This window comes from Lepisma saccharinum, chromosome 11 (genome assembly GCF_977018435.1).
Source record: "Lepisma saccharinum chromosome 11, izLepSacc3.1, whole genome shotgun sequence".
Taxonomy (NCBI): domain Eukaryota; kingdom Metazoa; phylum Arthropoda; class Insecta; order Zygentoma; family Lepismatidae; genus Lepisma; species Lepisma saccharinum.
The window spans coordinates 12,890,466-12,910,117 of record NC_139239.1 but is presented as its reverse complement, the minus strand read 5'-3'; the positions used below and the strand labels follow the sequence as shown (position 1 = coordinate 12,910,117).

Here is a 19,652-nt window from a genome sequence, read left to right as displayed (position 1 = left end):
CACCCCCCCGTGCCCCACTATGATGCCATCTGTGGTTCCGACCCACATAGACCACCTTTCGTCATAATTATACATTTTGCACGTGACGTGATATTGTTATATTGGCTGCGTCGCCCCACTCCCTCTTATCTCCCCAGCTACTTCTTTATAGCGCAATGCTAGACGTGAAATTGACATAATATTGTCGTCAGGGAATTCTGTACTTTCGATTTCATACCACCATCGGTGGATTATTGAGATGGGCGATGCCGCCGGATCTAGATGTTGAAAACTAAGAATAAATTGTCATCAATTTAGAGTTACCGATAATATCAGTGCCCCACCCCTTTGACAACTAACATTACCCTAGAAGGCACTTTATCCAGCCATCGTAAATCTAGCTCCATGAGAGTCAGTTTTAACTCCATTTAAGGTGAAATTTAGTTCCTTTATGCCCACCAGGTTTGGCAACACTGCCAGAAGGCAAGGGAAAAAGCATTGATCATACGGGAGTATGATTTGAATCATTCTCTTGTGAATATAAAACTTCCGATGGAATAGAAAGAGATGTCAACGGGAAGAGGGCAGTTTGAAGATGAATTTCACCAGCGGAAAAGTCGAAACTCCCATTTGATTAGCCGTAACTTGATGTTGAAGTTAATTCCCCATAAGGAATACATGGGATTCCGAAAATTATTATTCATCATAATTTTCAAACATCGTGTCCAGCTTAATAATCAACATAACAAAATGTTTGCACTTGCAACATGGAGAGAAATTCATACTCTTGGATACACCCAGGGTTTGTCTTAGTAGCAGTGCCCATTCGGGCGATACTGAAATAAATGCACAATTGGTGCGTAACTGTATCTCCTCGCCTTAACTGTGAATAAACAAATAAACACAAAAAGTGAACATTTCGAACTTGCACGTTAGGTTCTGTACTTGTACTATTTTTTGGGTTTGTGTGTAACGTTATAGAGTTACATATATAAGCAAATGCAAATATTGTTGACTTAACTGTAAATGCTTCTCTACAAAAATAAGAAAAATCCCGTCGAACTCGCGAACTAAAATAGTCATTTGTCTGTTTCTCCCATTTTTTGACGCTCTAAATACAGTAGACTCGCGATTAACCGAGGCTCCGGGTTAACTGAGTCAGTGGTTGGAAAACATCGCGCTTCATAACGCACCCGCTATTTGTTTACTAGTAAGTTGGAGTCAAGTCACTGTCCGTGCTGCACGTGTTCGTTACATTGTCGGTGTATCCGATTGTTACGGTGGTGTTTTAATCTGTGTAGACCTATACTAAGCGAATAATGTAGTGGCAAACGGAAAAGGTGTGTGGTTTCTCTGGAAGTCCAAAAAACTATGAAAGGCTTTTTGAAAAAGTAATTTTCTCACTTATGTTGCACTACTTAGTAATAAATAATTACTATACAATTTTAAGTGTTGTTTCGTCATTTACGACCTACTAGCACATTATCTCCGTATTATCCGAGTTTTTCCGTATCCGAGGTAGTCTCGGTCCCAATTAGCTCGGATAATCTCGAGTCTACTGTAAGCGCAAATACCAATATTTATTTATTTATTTATTTACTGCCCTCAACAGAGGTATACCTCCAATTACAGACGGCAGAAAAAACAAAGAAAACAATACAATTAGCAAATATATAAACATACATGAACCGATAATACAAGTAATCAATAACATAAACAATAATGAAATTAAACAATCTGGCCCTCTCTCTTGTCTTTCACCATACAAAAACAAAGACTTGTGCAATAATTACAGACATAAAATACTGTAGAATACAATGGAAAATATTGGGGAGAATAGTGATACCGGAATGATTACAGTGTGTTTTTGTCATAATTCTGATTCAATCATTTTTTATATAGTTTGAATGGCAATGATAAATCTAAGGCCTGCTTATTCATTGAAAGCGTATTATACAAATCACACATTCTACTTAATGGGCTGCTTTTATATTCCTCAGTTTTGGAAATTTTCGGAACCAGTAAGTTTCGCCCACGTAAATTACTTTTTCTCGTATTGAATTGTAGTTGACTGAGGAAATAACTATTGTCTAATATACCGTTTACAGTTTTATGTAAGTATAACTGATACAGAATATTCCGCCTATTACAAAGGCTCTTAATATTACGAAATTAAACATTTGCTTGATATTTAGCGCCGCTTTTCTGCCACTTCGACTAATCACGATGATGAGAATGAGTGATGATGATATGATGAAGGAACACTCGCAATGAACAACCATGCTAGGCCGAGTTTCGAACTAGGGACCCCTGGTTTCGTACGGTGCTTGCCGCGGAGGCCGGCTCGCAAGACGAAATCAAAAAGAAATCAACATAAAAGTAAAGTTAAAGTTCAGAAAAAACGAGAAATATTACATTCTTTTAGATTCGTTATTCGATACTATTATTTAAGTTTCAGCATCTAACACCAAGATAAGTGAACTAATATCAACAGGCAGAAAACAAAGACTCCATAAATTCATGATATAACTACAGCAAACTTGACAAAACCCTGCAAATTAGATTTACATAATTCATGCAACGTAGTCTAGAAACGAACGTCCACTATGTAAAAACAAAAATAAATACAGTGCGCTCTCTTTAATTCGAACTTGGATAATTCGAATTATTGGATAATTCGAACAAAAGCACATCACCCTTGAAATCCCTATCTAAAACAATGTTAAAAATTACTACTTAATTCGAATTTTGAAGGTTAAATTTGGATAATTCGAAGTCAGGTTTCCAATAATTTAACATAAATCTTTCCAAGAAAGACCAAAGTGGTTTCTACATAAGAAAATCCAACAGATGACTCGTCCTCCTTTTCTTCTTGGAAAAGTTGTTTTTGTGGTTAACAGATGTGCCGACGGCAGATAAGAGAGGGTTGAAACAGAAACAAGTTGAGAGGGGAGCGGATAGCCGGACACAAGGGGTCATTTGTCTGTGTGTTTTAGTGGAGTTACAATGTCGAAACGTGGTGCGTACATTAGCTTAACATTAGATAAGAAAGTTGAAGTGCTTGGAGAGGTAGAAAGAAGAATGAAAAAACAATCACGTGATGCGAATATTCCAATAAGTGTACTGTTCCTGGATGGAGATATGGATAAAACATAGCAGTTGTAAGGTAAGGTGTACTGTTTAAGTATTAATGCAGATACAGTGTGTTATTTCATTGGTGTTTTTTAAAATTATATTCTGGTTAATTCGAATTTTTTTCGTAGACCCTCCGAGTTCGAATTAAAAAGAGTCCACTGTATTTGTTTTATTCATAAACCCTCAGTAGCATACGCGTGTTCTATTAAAGGGAAAATAGCTTCGGACGACGTTAAGCATCTAGGATTTCCCCGCATTATAATATTTTAACGATATCCATTCATGAGGAGACCGAATATTGCCTCGTAAATGAATTCCTCTTCTCTTCAGCTGCGAGACGTGTTGGGTAAATTATTTCCCAATAGCGCCATTTGCGTGACGCGGCTCCGACCGAATGAGATCCGGCAAAATCCGATCAAATCCACATTTTAATTGCAAATTGGCTGTTGCCTTCTCCCAGCCTCCCCATAACAGCATGTCCTTCGCTGTTTAGTTTCAATCGTTTTCCCAGATCCGAATTCCATGACAATTTTCTACCTCACACGAACGTAATCTGATGTGCTTAAACGCTCAGCGCAGATGCTGAGAGTTGTTATTACTTGTGAAATATGTTTTTCATTCAATTTATGTGTTTGAAGTGACAGAAAATGTGTTTTTATGCTCATTACGGTATAATCATCTATAAAGTGGTAATGGATGTTAAGGGTACAGTACTGGTGTATAAGAAAGGACTTGCGAAAACTTCTTCCTGTTTCGGAGAATTTTCACATTCTCTTAAATCCGTTTGTCAAATATTTTGTCCAGTTACTTGTGGTGAATTAAAAACTGAACGATGCCACTGTGGTATCATTGAGCACATCTCGTCATGAAGTATTCAATGCTATATGTCTTAACGTCATGATTTATTAGAAGATTGATTTATTTGCTTTATTTCACTTCTCTTTTTGTGCTATTTTTGGCTAATTTGCGAAGATGGGTATGAGTGATGACATGATGGAATTGATGTATGGACATTCACAAACTTCCATGTCCAGGCCAGGATTCGAACACGGGACCCCTGGCGTCGTAGCGCGATGTGCTAACCACTCCGCCACGGGTGCTGGCTGATTTATTAGTAGACCAGGATTTAACACTCATTTCTAAAGAAACTGATTTTGGACATTTGAGCGACACTGGAAAACTATACAAATCCTCTGTTACTCAGTATATTGTTCACTCTTTTATTTTTCGTTCTTGTCTTGGTTATTTTACGTCGCATTTCTACTTATTGGGCTAACGGTGACGATCAGGATGAATGGCGAACTGATGAAATAGTGGAAGCTCGTAGCGCGCTTCTATGACCACTCCGCCAAAGAGACAGACAATATATCAGTCATCATTTTTCTCCAAATTTTGGTAATCATTTTCTATCAAACGTTATTCCCTCAAATATTCTTACCATTGAAGTTTATACTCGCAACAACATCATCACGAGCCTCTCCGATAGAATAGTCCCAGGTTCGATCCCCAGTAGACGTGCATTGCACATTGGTTAGAATCCTGCTTTAAACTGTTGGGCCAGTCCCGATTAACCTACATGAGGGACTTTAAAGACACCTCTCCAGTCAATCGTAGTCTTTTTGTTCCATATTCCGCGAAGTGGTTATCACAGCGTGCTTCTACGCCAGGGTACCCGGGTTCGAATCTCGGGTTGGGCATGGATGTTCTTTATGAGTGTTCATTCATCAATTTCATCATATCATCACTCATCCTCATCTTCGCTATTAGCCAAAAGTGGCATAAAAGCGAAGTAAAATAAACATAATCAATGAATCGTAAGGGTGCTAAAAGAGAATAATTGCCTATATTGGTCGTAAAGGGTAATGCAAGTTTGAATTTGAGTTTTGTCCACTTGAAGTCCACATTATGCACAGATAGGCTAATCAAGACTGAACCTACAGACTAATGTGGGATCAGAACCGTTAACTACACTCTATCTCGAGAATCTCTGGAGGAAGCGAACGAAAAATAAGTTTCTGCGCAAGTACTGACTCGAGAGGCCTCGACAAATGAACGCCTGAGAGGTAAAGTGCGTGTATGAAAGGGAAAACGCGTCTGCAGCTCTCAGCTTTTTGTAGCAGCGCGTACTGCTTTCCTCGCCCACTCGCTTTCTCCCCTTCTCTACCGTTATGCTCAGCCTTGCTACACATATACCCGAGACAGAGTATACATACCTCCACTCCCAAACGGGTATTCACAGCGGAGAGTCCACCTACGTCACTCAGCCAGCCGTGACACATCCAATGCGCCGAATGGCATCTATTGAGACCGCAAAAGTGCATTTGGGCTAATGAAAGACCGCCTCGTTTTCCAGTCAGATTGTTAGCGATGGAAGCCAGCAGTCGGCGAGCACTGCCTCTGTCCACGGCGAAATGACATCCACAGGATGTATTGATGATGCCCGTTTCTTTGCCTCGCCTCACCTAATAATCCTGCTGGGCTTTACGAGTTGGTGTCATGGAAACCGATGCGGGTTAAGGTAATTAGAAACGTTTACGGTTTCCCTGAACGTAAACGTTCGGGCAGTATTGTTTTGCTTTGACAAATATTACTGATGTGTTGAGAGACGGAACAGTGGTTCTCTCATCCAAGAAATTGTGAGAAACAACGGGCGGTTTAGTTGTGTTGATTTAGTTACTGCTGCGTTTATTTATACAATTATGTTATCCGAAATGGGCAAGTCACGGAACTATGGAAACGCTTTTTCTACCGGTTAGATTAACTCAAGGGTCTATGAAAGGAAGGACGAGGTAGGGGTAGTGATATTAGCTTGGGGGTTTACTGTTGAGTTTTTTCTAAAGTCCAATTTATGGACAGAAATGCTAAACGGGGGGCTGGGCCTACAGTTTAAAGTGGGATCCGAACCATCATGTGCCTCCAAGAGGCTCGGGACCCATTCATTAAAAGGCGACGACGTTTCCACTACTGGAGAGGTTCGGATGGGTCAGGTAGAGCATGTTTGTGCCTCTACGCTAGCTTAAATGACACAATAGTTGTTTATTTCTGGAACAGAGTATGCTTTCTTGCCACAATGTAATTTGTTTCACCTTCTTTCGAGGTTCCTCAAACAAACGCAATTCGGGATGGGTTGCCCACCAAGGCCCTACTACGCACATATGTAGCAACAGCTAAAACAAGTATGGTTGCTGCTTTCACTCAATGCCGAATTGGCTTTCATAGCTCTAGCGGAAGGAGTTATCAGTATGCTCGCTCGAACTTCAATCATAATAAAAGGTTCCTTAATGCATTATCAGCTCACAACTTACAAAGAAGCCTCCGAAATCCAGCTATATTTTGCTCATTCAGATTACTATAATTCCTGTGCAAGTTCACATAATACTATTCCGGAACCATGATGGTGGTTAGCGACGAGCATTTCGTGGCTTGCGTTCTGTTCTTTAATATCACCCGGCTTTTAAATGCGGCGAAATTACCACATTCGAAGCTTCTACAGGGTGTTTCACTCGCTCTCGGCCCCTGTTTTTCACTTATAAAAGCAAACTATTGGTCATAATGTAATGAAATTTGCTACCGACATACCTTGGTGTATGAGAAGCATCTCCAATGACGGCAAAGTCTCTGTAGTCCTTGCGTGGGCATGCGCGTCCGTAAGAACGACTCTGCCGTTAAATGCCGATCGAACGGACGTGTGCTATCATTCTGAGTTCTTTGTCCTGCCGTTGTGACGCACGTGATAGTGGTTTGAGTTTGTTCGGGTTCCGTTGAAAGTTCGTGATTACAGTACAGGAACAAAGCAGTACAGCATGAGTCGGTACTCAGTGGAACAGCGTGAGTTTATCGTTCGCACATACTCGAAAGGGAAAGGCTTTATCGCAACAAGCCACGGACTATCATGGAACTGCAAAACAACATTCGCCGGAAAATTGACGCTGCGACTCCTGATGTGTTACCTTCTGTAACATGCAGAGGCGTGTGCAGGCATGCATTGATGCTAATGGCGACCACTTCCAACACTCGCTGTGGCGTCACCATGCTTCTCATACACCAAGATATGCCTGTAGCAAATTTCATTACATTGTGACCAAATAGTTTGATTTTTATAAGCAAAAATCAGGGGCCGAGAGCGAGTGAAACATCCTGTATGTCTTGTCAGTACGAAACGATATTCATAGAACCTGCTTCCCCTTCTGCGTTACATTTATTGCCGTCACCCCTATCTTGCCACTGGACTCTTCCAGTTAGCGCATGCGCACTTGCTTCCGTATTGAAGTGTGAGCACTGTGCTTCGAGCTGTGACTTCCGTAGACTAAACACAAACTTACAGTAACTATTATCGTTTTGTACACAATAGAGACTATATTTTTACTTACCAGGCCACCCAGGCTCTCCCTTTGGACCTCTTGGGCCTGGTTCTCCAGAAATTCCTAGAAGCCCACGTTCACCTTTCGTTCCAGGCAGTCCCCTGTCTCCCCTCTCCCCTTTGTCTCCCTGCATTCCAGGAACTCCAGGGAATCCTTGTGATCCTTGAGGACCTGGTGGGCAGTATTCTTGCGTGGCCTTGCAGAACTCTTGGATCGCAATGAGCTGAAAGAAAGAGAGAACAATTTAGAAACTCAGAAAAAAGTTAACGCGACGAAATATGTATACAGTGTACAATAAGTAAATGAATTTAAAGTTGCTAACAATGCACAGCAATTTTACAGGATATAATAAGGCCAGTCATTGCTCTCCGGTCCATTTATTTGCATTTATGTTTTAGATAAATTTATGTTTTATTTTTTCGTACTTTACGTCCCATAGTTTTGATTTTATTATTATTCATCCTCATTTCATATTTCAGGGGTTCTTAATCCATATCTTTGCAGTATATTGGATAATTTTTTCTGGGCTTCGTAAACTAAGCTTGTAGTCTACACATATGAAACGAAACAAATGCACAATTCAATATTGGAAATTAGCTTTTGCAAGTCGACTACAATTCTGACGAAAAATGCCACGTTATCTTGAGCCTTTTAAATGCAGGAGAATGGCATGTTTGATTTCTCAGTCTGGACAATAACTAATAGTTTTCTCATTTCTTTGGCCAATCCGTTCTAAACGCCATTTGCTTAATTTAGACTATGAGTGTAAATGCATTCATGATGAAATTCACGAGAGAACAAAAATCCTCAGGCTGGATTCGAATTCAAGTCCTCTACCTTCGTAGAACTGATCAGATTGTGTTGGTTACACTGCCTTGAGTTTGAGTTTCGTTTTAAGTCCACTTTATGCACAGGTAGGTTAATTGGGACCGTACCTACTGTTTAAAGTTGGATCAGACGCATTATGTGCCTCCACTGGGTATCGAACCCGGGATCACCTGTTTACAAAACACCTGTTACCACTACGCAATCGGGAAGGTCCGCTTACGATGTCGAACATTGAATTGTGAAGTAGGAATAGTGCAAGTGTTTGGATTGTTTGCTGGCCAGAAGATTTCATCCTGAAATAAATGTTCAAATGCAAAAAATGGGAATATTTTTAATAAATTCATATTGCATTAGTTTCACTTATGTTTTGTGTTCCTATGAAGCTAAATTTAATATGTTGAGCTTTTAATGTTATTGAATCGCATTTGGTGATTCGTTTATTGACTTAATTATGTTATCTTACGTTCCAGATAAAGAGATAGATTTGGAAGTTAGCAAAGAGAAAACTAAATATATATGCTTACAGGCCAAAACCAAGTGTTAGGCAATAATCAAAATATAATTATTGATAATACCTGGATTTAATCAGCTTCCAAATTCAAGTACTTAGGTGTAATGCTAACAAATTAAAATGATATTAAGGATGAAATAAAAAGCAGGTTTAATTGAGGAAATGCGTGTTATTTTTCTCATCATAAACTTTTATATTCTCATATAATATCTAAGAAACTAAAAGTTAAAATATACAAAACTGTAATTTTCCCTAATTATAAGTGTAGTGTTATATGGAAGCAAAACTTGGTCCCTTACATTGAAAGAGGAACATAAATTAAGAGTATTTGAAAATAAAATCATTAGAAAAATATTTGGACCTAAAAGGGCTGAGGAGACAGGTGAGTGGAGAAGGTTACGTAATTTAAAACTACATAATTTGTATTCATCTCTAGGTATTTTTGGAATGATTAAATCACGAAGACTTAGGTGGGCAGATCATATTGCACGAATGGGATAGGAAAGAATAGTTTACAGGATTATTGTTGGGATACCTGATGGTAAGAGACCATGGGCGTCGCCAGAAATTTTCCTAGGGGGGTCAAATCGAAGATGTCGAGGACCCCCCTCCCCTCAACAATATTGTGATACGGACGAGTGGCATATGCAGAAGTTTGTCAAAGAGGGGTTTATTTTTAAAACTATTGCATTATCGATATTATATTATTATTATTATTATTACTTACTACTACTACTACTACTGCTACTACTACTACTAGTAGCAGCAGTAGCAGTTTAGTTTATTTTAGCATCCAACAAGTTTATTATATGAATAATATAGTACTTGTTACAACCAAGATTACATAATAGTTACTTCTAACATTAGTAGCAGTAGCAGCAGCAAACACAGTAGTATAGGAAGCTTTAAAAGTGCGAAAGTTAAAAATTAACAGAGTTTCAGTGTTGCAAATTATGAAAGTTTCGTATCAAATTCGATATCTTAAGACCATTTTTAAACAATGACGCAAAATTAGGTGAAATAAAGTGCTTCGTTTATAAATTGCCATAAATTGAAATAAAAGTAGATGGAAATTTATAGGGGGGTCGACCGACCGATTCGACCCCTTCCCCCCCCCCGCCGACGCCCATGTACAGTAGGAAGGCCAAGACGAAGATGGAGGGATAACGTTGAAATGGACCTAAAGGAAATTGGTAAGTATGGAAAAGATTGGATTGATCTTGCCCAGTGCCCAGGAGAGGAACGGATTGAAGGCTTGTGGTGCTGCAGCCATAAACCTTCGGGTTTGAGAAGGCTATATAGAGTTAGTTAGTTAGTTACGTTGCTTTTCTGCCACTTTTGAGTAATCGCGACGATGAGGATGACTGTTGAAGACAATTTGATGAAATTGATGAAGGAATTCGAACCTGAGACCTTCGGCGTCGTAGCGCGCTTTGCTAACCATTCTGCCACGGAGGTCGGCACTTGTTGAAGAGGTTGCCAGCTTTGGCACCTTTCTGCCTAAATGTCGAAGTCTATTTTCGAATCGCATATATTCGGCATCCTTGGAGATAAACTTTACATTTCTTAATATACAGAACTCGTGTGAATGAAGTTAAAAAACCAGCCCTTAAGAGGAACGCTCGCTCCTGCGTTATCAATTGGCTCATCCAAAGCCTGAAAAGATGAAACTGGAGAACTACTCCGAAGATCAAGAGAACAGGAAGGAGCATCGTGGTAATTGCACTCTATTAATTAACGAAATGGCGTAGATTGGAGGGGGGTATGGAAAAAGAGGGGAGGAATCTCAGATTTCACCGTAACTTTCTCGAGCTAATGGGTCGGGTTACAAGACGGCTGAGGTATTGGAGCGAGACTGTTAACCAAATGACATCGGATGCTCCGGCAGATGTTGGATGAAAATTAAAACTTTGACGAAAGAGAAGAAGCACGGCTTTGTCTTCTTCCGTGCAATTCTCCTCTTTTGTGGAACGGAAATGACGTAGGAGGAAGACCTTTTTTTACACAATGTGCACAATCTGCTTAATTACGAGTGTACTTCCCCGGTTCGGAGTTTTGTTTCATTTCTACGCCCTACACAGCCGAAAATTTACGTAAAGAACCCTCAGTGCTACAGAGAACAAGGCTAATTTTAACCAGACTGTACCATGAAGTGCATACATAAGGAAAAGAAAATGCATCGAGTTTATTTTATGTGCTTCGAATGTGCGCACCAATACACATAACCGTAAGCATAATTGTTTGGTTCTTGGCTTGTTGTTGATTGAAGAAGCTCAGCAAGATCCAAGAGAATGCAGCAATACACCCGAAGGACTGAAGTTGGAATTACAAATAGCGATTTGCATTAAAGCGTGAATGTTCTAAATTTAGCATGCAACGCCTTTGCCGTAGGCGATTCCACCTTAACATCCAGAGAAGACACATAGTTGGAAACACACTTGACAAATTTAGTTCTTGCTACACGTTACAAATGTGCAAGTCAACAATTTAAGTGTCCTAAAGTAACTGTTGATAGCGTTACTTCTATTGCACAGTTACTTTTAAAAGTAACTAATTTCAGTTAGAATTCCCAAAAAAGTAAGTAGATACTTTCAAACACCGGCAACCCTGACTAAGCAGCATTCAATATCATCCTCTTGATTAACCTGGTCGGATAGTAAAGGAGCCAAAATAAGACTAAATAGAAATTTCTCACCCAGTGAATGTTGCCAAGTGCATAGGAGGAAAAAGACTTGTTTATGACCATTTCGTGTTTCATTCTCCGTTAATTGAATTAAGTCTCTGAAACAGGAAGATAAATTACTTTATAACGTTCGGATCCAAATGGCCGATCTTTATTGTTACTGCCTCCATCCCCCCCTCCCCAAAAAAAGAGCGGAGGTAAGCTATAAAACTAACGTAATCCCACAAACGTCATTTCCAATTTCTTCCAGCAGCCTTGCAACTTTACACAAGCAAACGCCACGTCAGAAATATCATCGCGATTAACCCCTTGCGCTGCACCCCTGGTGGCCGATTTCGGAAGTTATCGTCATTACGGGTGTCTCGGACCAAGTAATTAAAACATCCCCTTCTCGACTCGCCCCTCACCGCAACTTTGTTTTAAGCCGCAATAAAAAAATCGCCCCTTGGCAACTTGGGTTATCGAGTTGCGCATAGTTTAGAAGCGACCGGCGTCCTAACTTCTCCTCGTTTTAGCGAATAAGGATTAGAAAGGGGGGAGGGGTCGAGGGCTGACGGGTCGCGCAAGAAGTTAATGACGTAATCGCTTCTCTTAGATGGCCCCTTCAAGCTAAATGCGAAGCTAATGCCTGTATCATACGAGGCTGGATTTTCCAGTTAGACTTGAACTATATACTCTGTCCCGGCTATCTCTAGAGCATGGTCGCGCTACAGCGCCTTGAATAACGTAGTGTGGAAAATGACCCAAGAAACTGGTTCCCCGAGACGATGACAAGTACAGGGTGGGAAATAACCTTTTGCTAGGGGTCCACAGTAAAAAGTAACAACAATTAAGAAATTATGGTAATACCAAATGTTTACTACGACAATTGTGGTTACAAAAACAAAATTAAAAGTTAGTATGTCCGCAGTTTGCTTCTCTCACAGCACGAAGACGATCAGGGTAGGAGCTCAGAAGATTCGCAAACAGTCCGTATTCCATTCCATGTCACGGAGGACTTGTTCCAGATGTGCAAGGAGTGTTGGCCGGGAATAGCGGTCCGGTCCGCGTTCCACTATCATCAAGGACTCAACTGCGTCCTTCAGAATAGACCCAAAATGCTCCGCTGCATTCAGGTCCGGTGATGCACCCGGCCATTCAGAACTGCTGAAGAAGTCAATGCCACTTCGCCGAAGAAGGTCTTGGTTTTAGCATTTGCCTTGAAGCAAGGTGCTTTGTCGTGAACTAACTTTTAATTTTGTTTTTGTAACCACAATTGTCGTAGTAAACATTTGGTATTACTATAATTTCTTAATTGTTGTTACTTTTTCCTGCAGACCCCTACCAAAAGGTTATTTCCCGCCCTGTAGATGGCAGTACGATCGACCCAGGTGCTAATTTTGTTATGAAAGTAATGCGGCTTAGTTAGTTTTTGGAATATATTGTGTAGATTTGTTTCTCTAGAAAGACAGTAAGTGAATTGATGGAAACAGTTATATTTGTGGAGTGCTTTGCAGTCACGAAATGGCATTAATTTGGAAAGAAAAGTAAAATAAAATTAATAAATAAATAGCATGCGTAACACAAGAAGAAACATCGCAAAGTGATTCCGGACGTCAGGGGTTGGATTGTGTACTAGAGTTTTATTTTTCTATGTTATTAGAATATAAATAGTATCCTGAGAGATATTTCATACCGAGGCGACAAACCACAAGTGTCCGTAATCAATGCAGCCTTTCGAACCGTAGGGACAAAAGCTCTGACTGCACCCTTTCCTCAAGGAGATTTTACACCAAAGCGACACGCGACAAACGATACGTGGATTTCACACCAAAGCGACACGGGTCATTCGGTCCAAGACAACTTTCATACCGAAGTGACACATGTTGCTTGGAAACGAGCCAATCAAGAGCAACATTTCACATCGCAGCGGCATGACGGGAAGCACAGGCCAGCGTTCGGTTGGTGAAATCCTCAAGCGATAAGTGTCGCGTGCCGCTTGTCGCTTTGATGCGCAATCTCACTAAAGCAAGACACTCATTGCATCGCGTATGCGCGAACAATAAACCACGGCAACATGTTGCAGCTATTGAGGAAATGGCCCAGTTTGAGCGACGCAGAAGCGATAAAGCGACATGTGTGGCTTATCGTGTCGCCTAGATCTGTTGTTGTAATGTGCGGTTTTTCGTGTCGCCTATCTGTTGTTTGCAAGCAACGCTTGCTAATAGACTGAAGGCACCATGTCGCTTGTCACTTAGTTGGGAACTCCCCCTGTGGCGCGTCGCTTCGGTCTCAGCACCCTTCCTTTAAGGAGCTTTCCGACCGAAGTAACATGTAGCACGCGAATACGCCATATGAACGTGTCGTTTGCTGTTTGGACCCTCATGTGCGATGAATGCTATTTTACAGTCTGGAAGTGTGTGTCACTAGTGTGACAGTGTGAACATCCCGTGTCGCTTGTCCCATTGGTTTGAAAGTTCCCTTACACTCATGTCGATGGCACTAAGAAAGTTTTGTGGGGTTCCCCTTGTCGTTTCATGCAATCATCATTATCATCAACGCCGCGATTAGTTTAAAGCGGAAGAAAATAGACAGTAAATATCAAAAATACAAATGCTTCAGTGTGTATATCTTTAAAAGAAATGATGATGATGATAATAATAATGAACCTAATTCATACACAAAAATTTAGTTGCCAAGAACATTCCACGCGTATTTTTTTCTCCCGTATTATTAACGAAAGTATGACGATAACAGGACGTGGTCGACTGTCTAGAATGTTCGTTAATATCTTCGCGACCACTGTACCAAATATCATAGCAATTATCACATTCATAGAAATGCTACATGTAAAAGAATCAGACGTTGCAGCGAAAACTCCATTTACTTCCATTATAAGCAGTCGAACACCAAGCACCGGGGTCAACACCAGCGCCTCTAACGGATCATTTTCGAGTGGAACCAGCCAGAGAACGCAGAACCATGCCGTTTTCCACACTACGTTATTCTAGGCGCTGTAGTCGCGCATAGCGCCAGAGAAGTGGGGAAAATCGCTGCTGCGAAGGCTTGAAGAGTGTAACACACATATCTTTGCCGTTGCGCAGATCCCAATTTACGTTTCGTCTTCCTCTCTCTCTCAGTATCATGTGTTGTACCCTGCTCGCCAACCTTCGCCATTGTTGCCAATTGTCATTCCATTGCTGGACACACTCGCGCAAACATCATTGAAAACAATTGAATAGCGCTCCATGTCGCGGTTCACAACGTTCGACAGGGACGGTAATGTGGCAATATAGCATGGCGTAGTGGTTGCTTCTTTTATGTAGTGCATGTTCATTGGCTAGCTAGTAACTAGTGTAGCTAACTGTATTAATGAAGCACTAATTATATCACGGAAGAAGAAAGGCAAAGTGGCGGTGGGTTTTGTTGGATTGGAAGCACCATATTTTTATTTCAAGTATTTCACTGGTTTGACGTTGTGTGCGTGTGTGTATGTGAAAGTGTATGTGTGATTGTATGATTGATTGATTTTCTGTTGAGATGCCCCTCTTCCTCCCTCTGCCCATACCCAAGCCATTCCGCTTTATATAAGAGATTTTTCACTTCCAGACCCCAGCTGTAGACGTTTTCCTCCCTTGTCTATATTTCCAAACATTATCGCTTCAGCGTAGTTTGACCCTCTTGTGATAATCGCATCCAATATTTAACAACCCTCATCCGTGCTTGTACCGCGTCTCTGTTCAGGCCCAATTCCTTGAGAATCCCACAGTTGTCCGTACCTTTGCATACGCCCATTACTCTCTTATAAAATTCTGTTTGTATGCCAATTATTGTGTTGTCCCCCCTTAACCCCCACAGTTCTACTCCATAGTTTAATGTACCTAATACTATTGAGTGCAATGGCTGCGATCGGGTTTATGAACTTCATGCCTGATAAAGTTTCTCAGTTTCTTGGGGGATGTTACGATATTTAGAAAAAAATAGTATAAAGTTTAATGGGATTAAGTAGCCACGAAAATTTTGAAAATATCTAGACAACAGCGAAAGCAAACCACACGGAGAATCACGTGAATGCTCCGGAAGTAATTCTAACGATATGTAATGTTTCAGATTTTTGAATATCATAGCGGTTTTTCCAAAGAAGAGGAAAATTCGAAAACAGCTGCTCCACGGTCGGCCAAACGACCAGTCGAGCCTTAAGGTACGAAAACGTCAACGTTGGGAGGTTGTTGGTGGTGAAATTTAATTACATCCCCGTTTTTTAATAAATCTTATTAGCGAGCCTCACGTGCGGTGCTCTTGTTCCTGTCCCAAGAGAGCATCCTTCATCTCTCTCGCTCTCTGTCGGAGAGGTTCCCGCGGTTCAGAAGATGTTTACCCTTCGTCCGGCAGTTGATTAAGCTGAAGAGAGAGTTCTTCAGGGCGTCGCTCTCAGCTGCGCAGCTTCCAAAACGCGGACTGCTTTTGTACGTCTCGCAGGAAGTTGGCTTAGGAACGAACCGATGTCAGAAAGTATTCGGAAAGCTTTGATCTTCATTTTTCTGACCCGTCTTCCTTTGTTGAGGTGAAAACAATAATATATTAATGGATGGAGTGAGGTTGGATCTCCAGCCTCCTGTACGTAGTATCACTCTTTTCGGAAGGGAAACTTCACGCTCTATAGGATCCCCACAGAGACTGAGACTCTATTGAAAGGAAAACGGCAGTCTCTATGGATTTTCCATCGAGTGAAACTCTTTGGTGAGTGATTCTCCACAGTCCGTTGATTTCCAACGGAGTGAAAGTACGAAACTTGTTTTGAGAGCGATTCGCCAATTTCCACTGATATTGGTGTAGTGAGAATAAGACACTTTAACTAGCGAGTCATCGCTTATTGTCGATTTTCCAAGGAGCGAGAACGAGATGTGTTTACGAGCGATTTGCCACTTAACATTGATTTCCCGTGGTGTGAGGAAGAATTCACACCGAAACGACAAGCGACAGTCCACACGTGTCGCTTGGAATCTAGCCAATCAGCAGCAATGTTTCGCGCCGTACCGGTATGGCAGGCCGCACAAGCCTGAGTTCGATTGGAAATCCTCAAGTGACACGTGTTGCCTGTCGCTTGTCGCTTTGGCGAGAGTGAGATTTGTTTTCCAGCAAACCCTCCTTTCCATTTTTCCTAATGTAACGAAACTGATTCTTTTTATCAGGGATTTGCCACAGAACATTGTTTAGGACCTCCCCGATGGCGCAGTAGTAACGTCTTCGCCTTGTAATCAAGGGGTCCCGGGTTCGATACCCGGTGGAGGCACAAGTGGTTCGGATCCCACTTTAAACTGTAGGTCCAGTCCCGATTAGCCTTACTGTGCATAAAGTGGACTTAAAGCAACGAATCAATCAAGCCACTGAACATTGACTTCCAATTCAAAGAAAATTGGACTTGTTCATCGACCGATTCGACACTTTCTATCAATTTTTCAATATAGTTTAAGGCCATGAATAACCTCTTCCATTGTATGCCTTACATTCTCTGCAATCATGTTCTTTTAACAAACACTAAGTTGCTGAGCAAGGCAGTTTATTAAGATGTAAAAACACTAAACAAGTAACATTTCAACCCTGTATCAGGGTCTTCCTCAGACGAAGAACTAAACTAAAATGATGAAATAAACTAGACACAGAAAGATTACATACACATAGCAGCGTCACTAGCCACACAACAACAAATCAAGCTGACAGTCCTTATCTTAGAAGATTTCTCCAAAGGAATTAAACATATCACCTCTTGACAGTTGACTAATGGGTCTACCACACTGACAGGTTATTGACAGGTCAAGATTAGCAAGAGTCTGGAACCACCTGTTTACCATTCCCCCACCCCTCATGCCTCTCTGGATATGGACGAATACCTCCTCCTCTCGTCGTCTTCTTTTCTCTTCTCTTTCTTCCTTGTTCATTCTTCTTATTTTTCCCCTCATTCCTTTTCTTCATCATTTCAACTTTCCCTAACAAACTCTTCCATTCCTTGTTTATCTTGAGTCATCCATTCCAATTCATGACGTCTTCTCCTTTCTTTTCTATTTCTTTGGGCTGTCAACTTGATTCGTTTTTGTGTGGTTAGTGACGCTGCTATGTGTATATATCTTTCTGTGTGTGTATTTCTTCATTTTAGTTTAGTTCTTCGTCTCAGGAAGACCCTGATACAGGGTTGAAATGTTACTTGTTTAGTGTTTTTACATCTTAATAAACTGCCTTGCTCAGCAACTTAGTGTTTTTTTAATATGGAAACAAGGCTTAATTATATTCATGTTCTTTTGCAGACAACACTATCTTCACTCCGCGGATATCTACCTTTGGCCATCTTCCAGAGTAACTTCCTTCATTGGCTTTTAAAGGATTCCAACTTGTACCACTCAGTACCCCATCCATAGTTCTTGAACGACATCAGTGAGTCACATTATTGAAACAAACACCAAGTCACTGCATCGAGAGACCTATCAGTAGAAGTCACTTGGGAGGGTAGCCTTTAATGTAGAAGTTGGGACATCTTCAAGACGCTCATGAATATGCGCCTGCGAGTTCATTTGGAAGCCATCATCTTCGGAGAGACGAGTGCCAGAGTATCAATTAGCCTTCAGCGGGTGGCAAATACCACAGCGTTGAAGCAGGTCTTCCTTGGAGTGACTAATGGACCGACGAAGGAAACTGTAATTAAAGCATGTGTGTCTGTCCTCAAAGGTATTAGTGTTTCCTCCAACACGCAACAAGATTCGGCTCCCATCAGATATATTAATCCAGGTTCCACAAACGTCGTGCGCTGATAATTATAAATGCACGAAGGGTAAGGGTGCAGAGGATAGCGAATGTCTTAATTCGGTTTTAACGGAACCGACGCTGCAATGCAGACATGCATATTGCAGTCACTGCAGACTCTGCAACCGTCGAAGGGTTGGAGCGAATGTCTTAATACTCTTAATGCTGCAGGAAAACCAGCATCAGAAAGAACCCAACCGCACAGGCGTAACTTGGAGGGAGCCAAGGGAGGTGCTGGCCCCTCAAAATTTAAAGGTTTGTTAAAATTTACGAATTGAAGGTACAATAATATATTAATGGGTGGAGTGAGAACAGAGAAGCAAAGTAATAATGTGTAATTTTGTGATTTCACAACTGCCTCCCCCCCAAGCCACGCCATGTCCAACCGTAAGGTACGTACATTAATTAATAAAATTGGAAATGAAAGAAGAAGTGTGTGACAGCACTTATGTCGTCTTACCTATTACTTTCAACTTTTGTTAATTTTTGTCTGGTAGGGATTTCTATGTAATGCTTCTAGATTACTGATTCGCACACAAATCTTCCGTAAACGGAATAATATTCAACACATATTCACTTATTACGCTTATATTGGTTTACGGATATTTTAATGAGTCTTTGAGACTATTTTATGAAGATTTGTTTTAGGTTCACAGTAACTCAATGGGCTTGTAATCATACCTTACTGTGCTCAATTCCGGGAAAGGTTCTCTTCGGTTTGGATTAGTCTGTCAGTGAATAAATAGAATGGGGGAACAGGATAAAATTTATTACACTTAATCAGTGAACGCTAGGGAATACGAGAATAGATGGTGTCACATTTGATTGATTTTTGTAAATATTAAAGCACAAATTGTAATATTTCTTTCTGTATGATAATATTTTTCACTGGAAGGAGTAATGTTCAGTAATTCACAAGTGGCTCCACATGGCATAACGATAACAATTCAGCCTTATAATCAAGGGATCTCGTTTCGATTCCCAATTAAGGCACATGGTTGGTTGGTTGATTGAATTGATAAAATTAGGTTATTTTACTTCCCCTTTCTGCCACTGGTGGTTAATCGGGAAGATGAGGATGAATGATGATAAGATGAGATGGATGAAGGATGAACACACATCGACAACACACAACACGAACCCCACAGAGTATTATATTGACTGTGGATCCAGTGGCCAGAGCCTTGTTAGTCTGCAAGATGCAGTCCAGATTGTACTACGTGGAAGTGAGGTTGACATGTGGGTGCGTTCCGAAAGGGTCACCCCCTAGGGTCACCTAGAGACCTGCACAAGACCCGGAAAAAACAGTCTGCGAGGAGGCGCGCCTACAATAGTATGCAACACGCACGTCAAGCCCAGGTGTTCGACATCGCGCAAGCGA

The 19,652-nt window shown here is 41.0% G+C and overlaps 1 protein-coding gene across 1 annotated transcript in view; it reads right to left on the bottom strand.

Annotated features, from left to right (window-relative positions):
* The window catches only part of LOC145995376 (uncharacterized), a 532,139-nt gene that overhangs the window by 171,731 nt on the left and 340,756 nt on the right, over positions 1–19,652 (bottom strand). Inside the window, exon 2 of the mRNA XM_083131981.1 lies at positions 7,485–7,698. Within this exon, the coding sequence (XP_082988107.1) occupies positions 7,485–7,698 (214 nt within the window). The remainder of the gene's footprint in view (positions 1–7,484; positions 7,699–19,652) is intronic.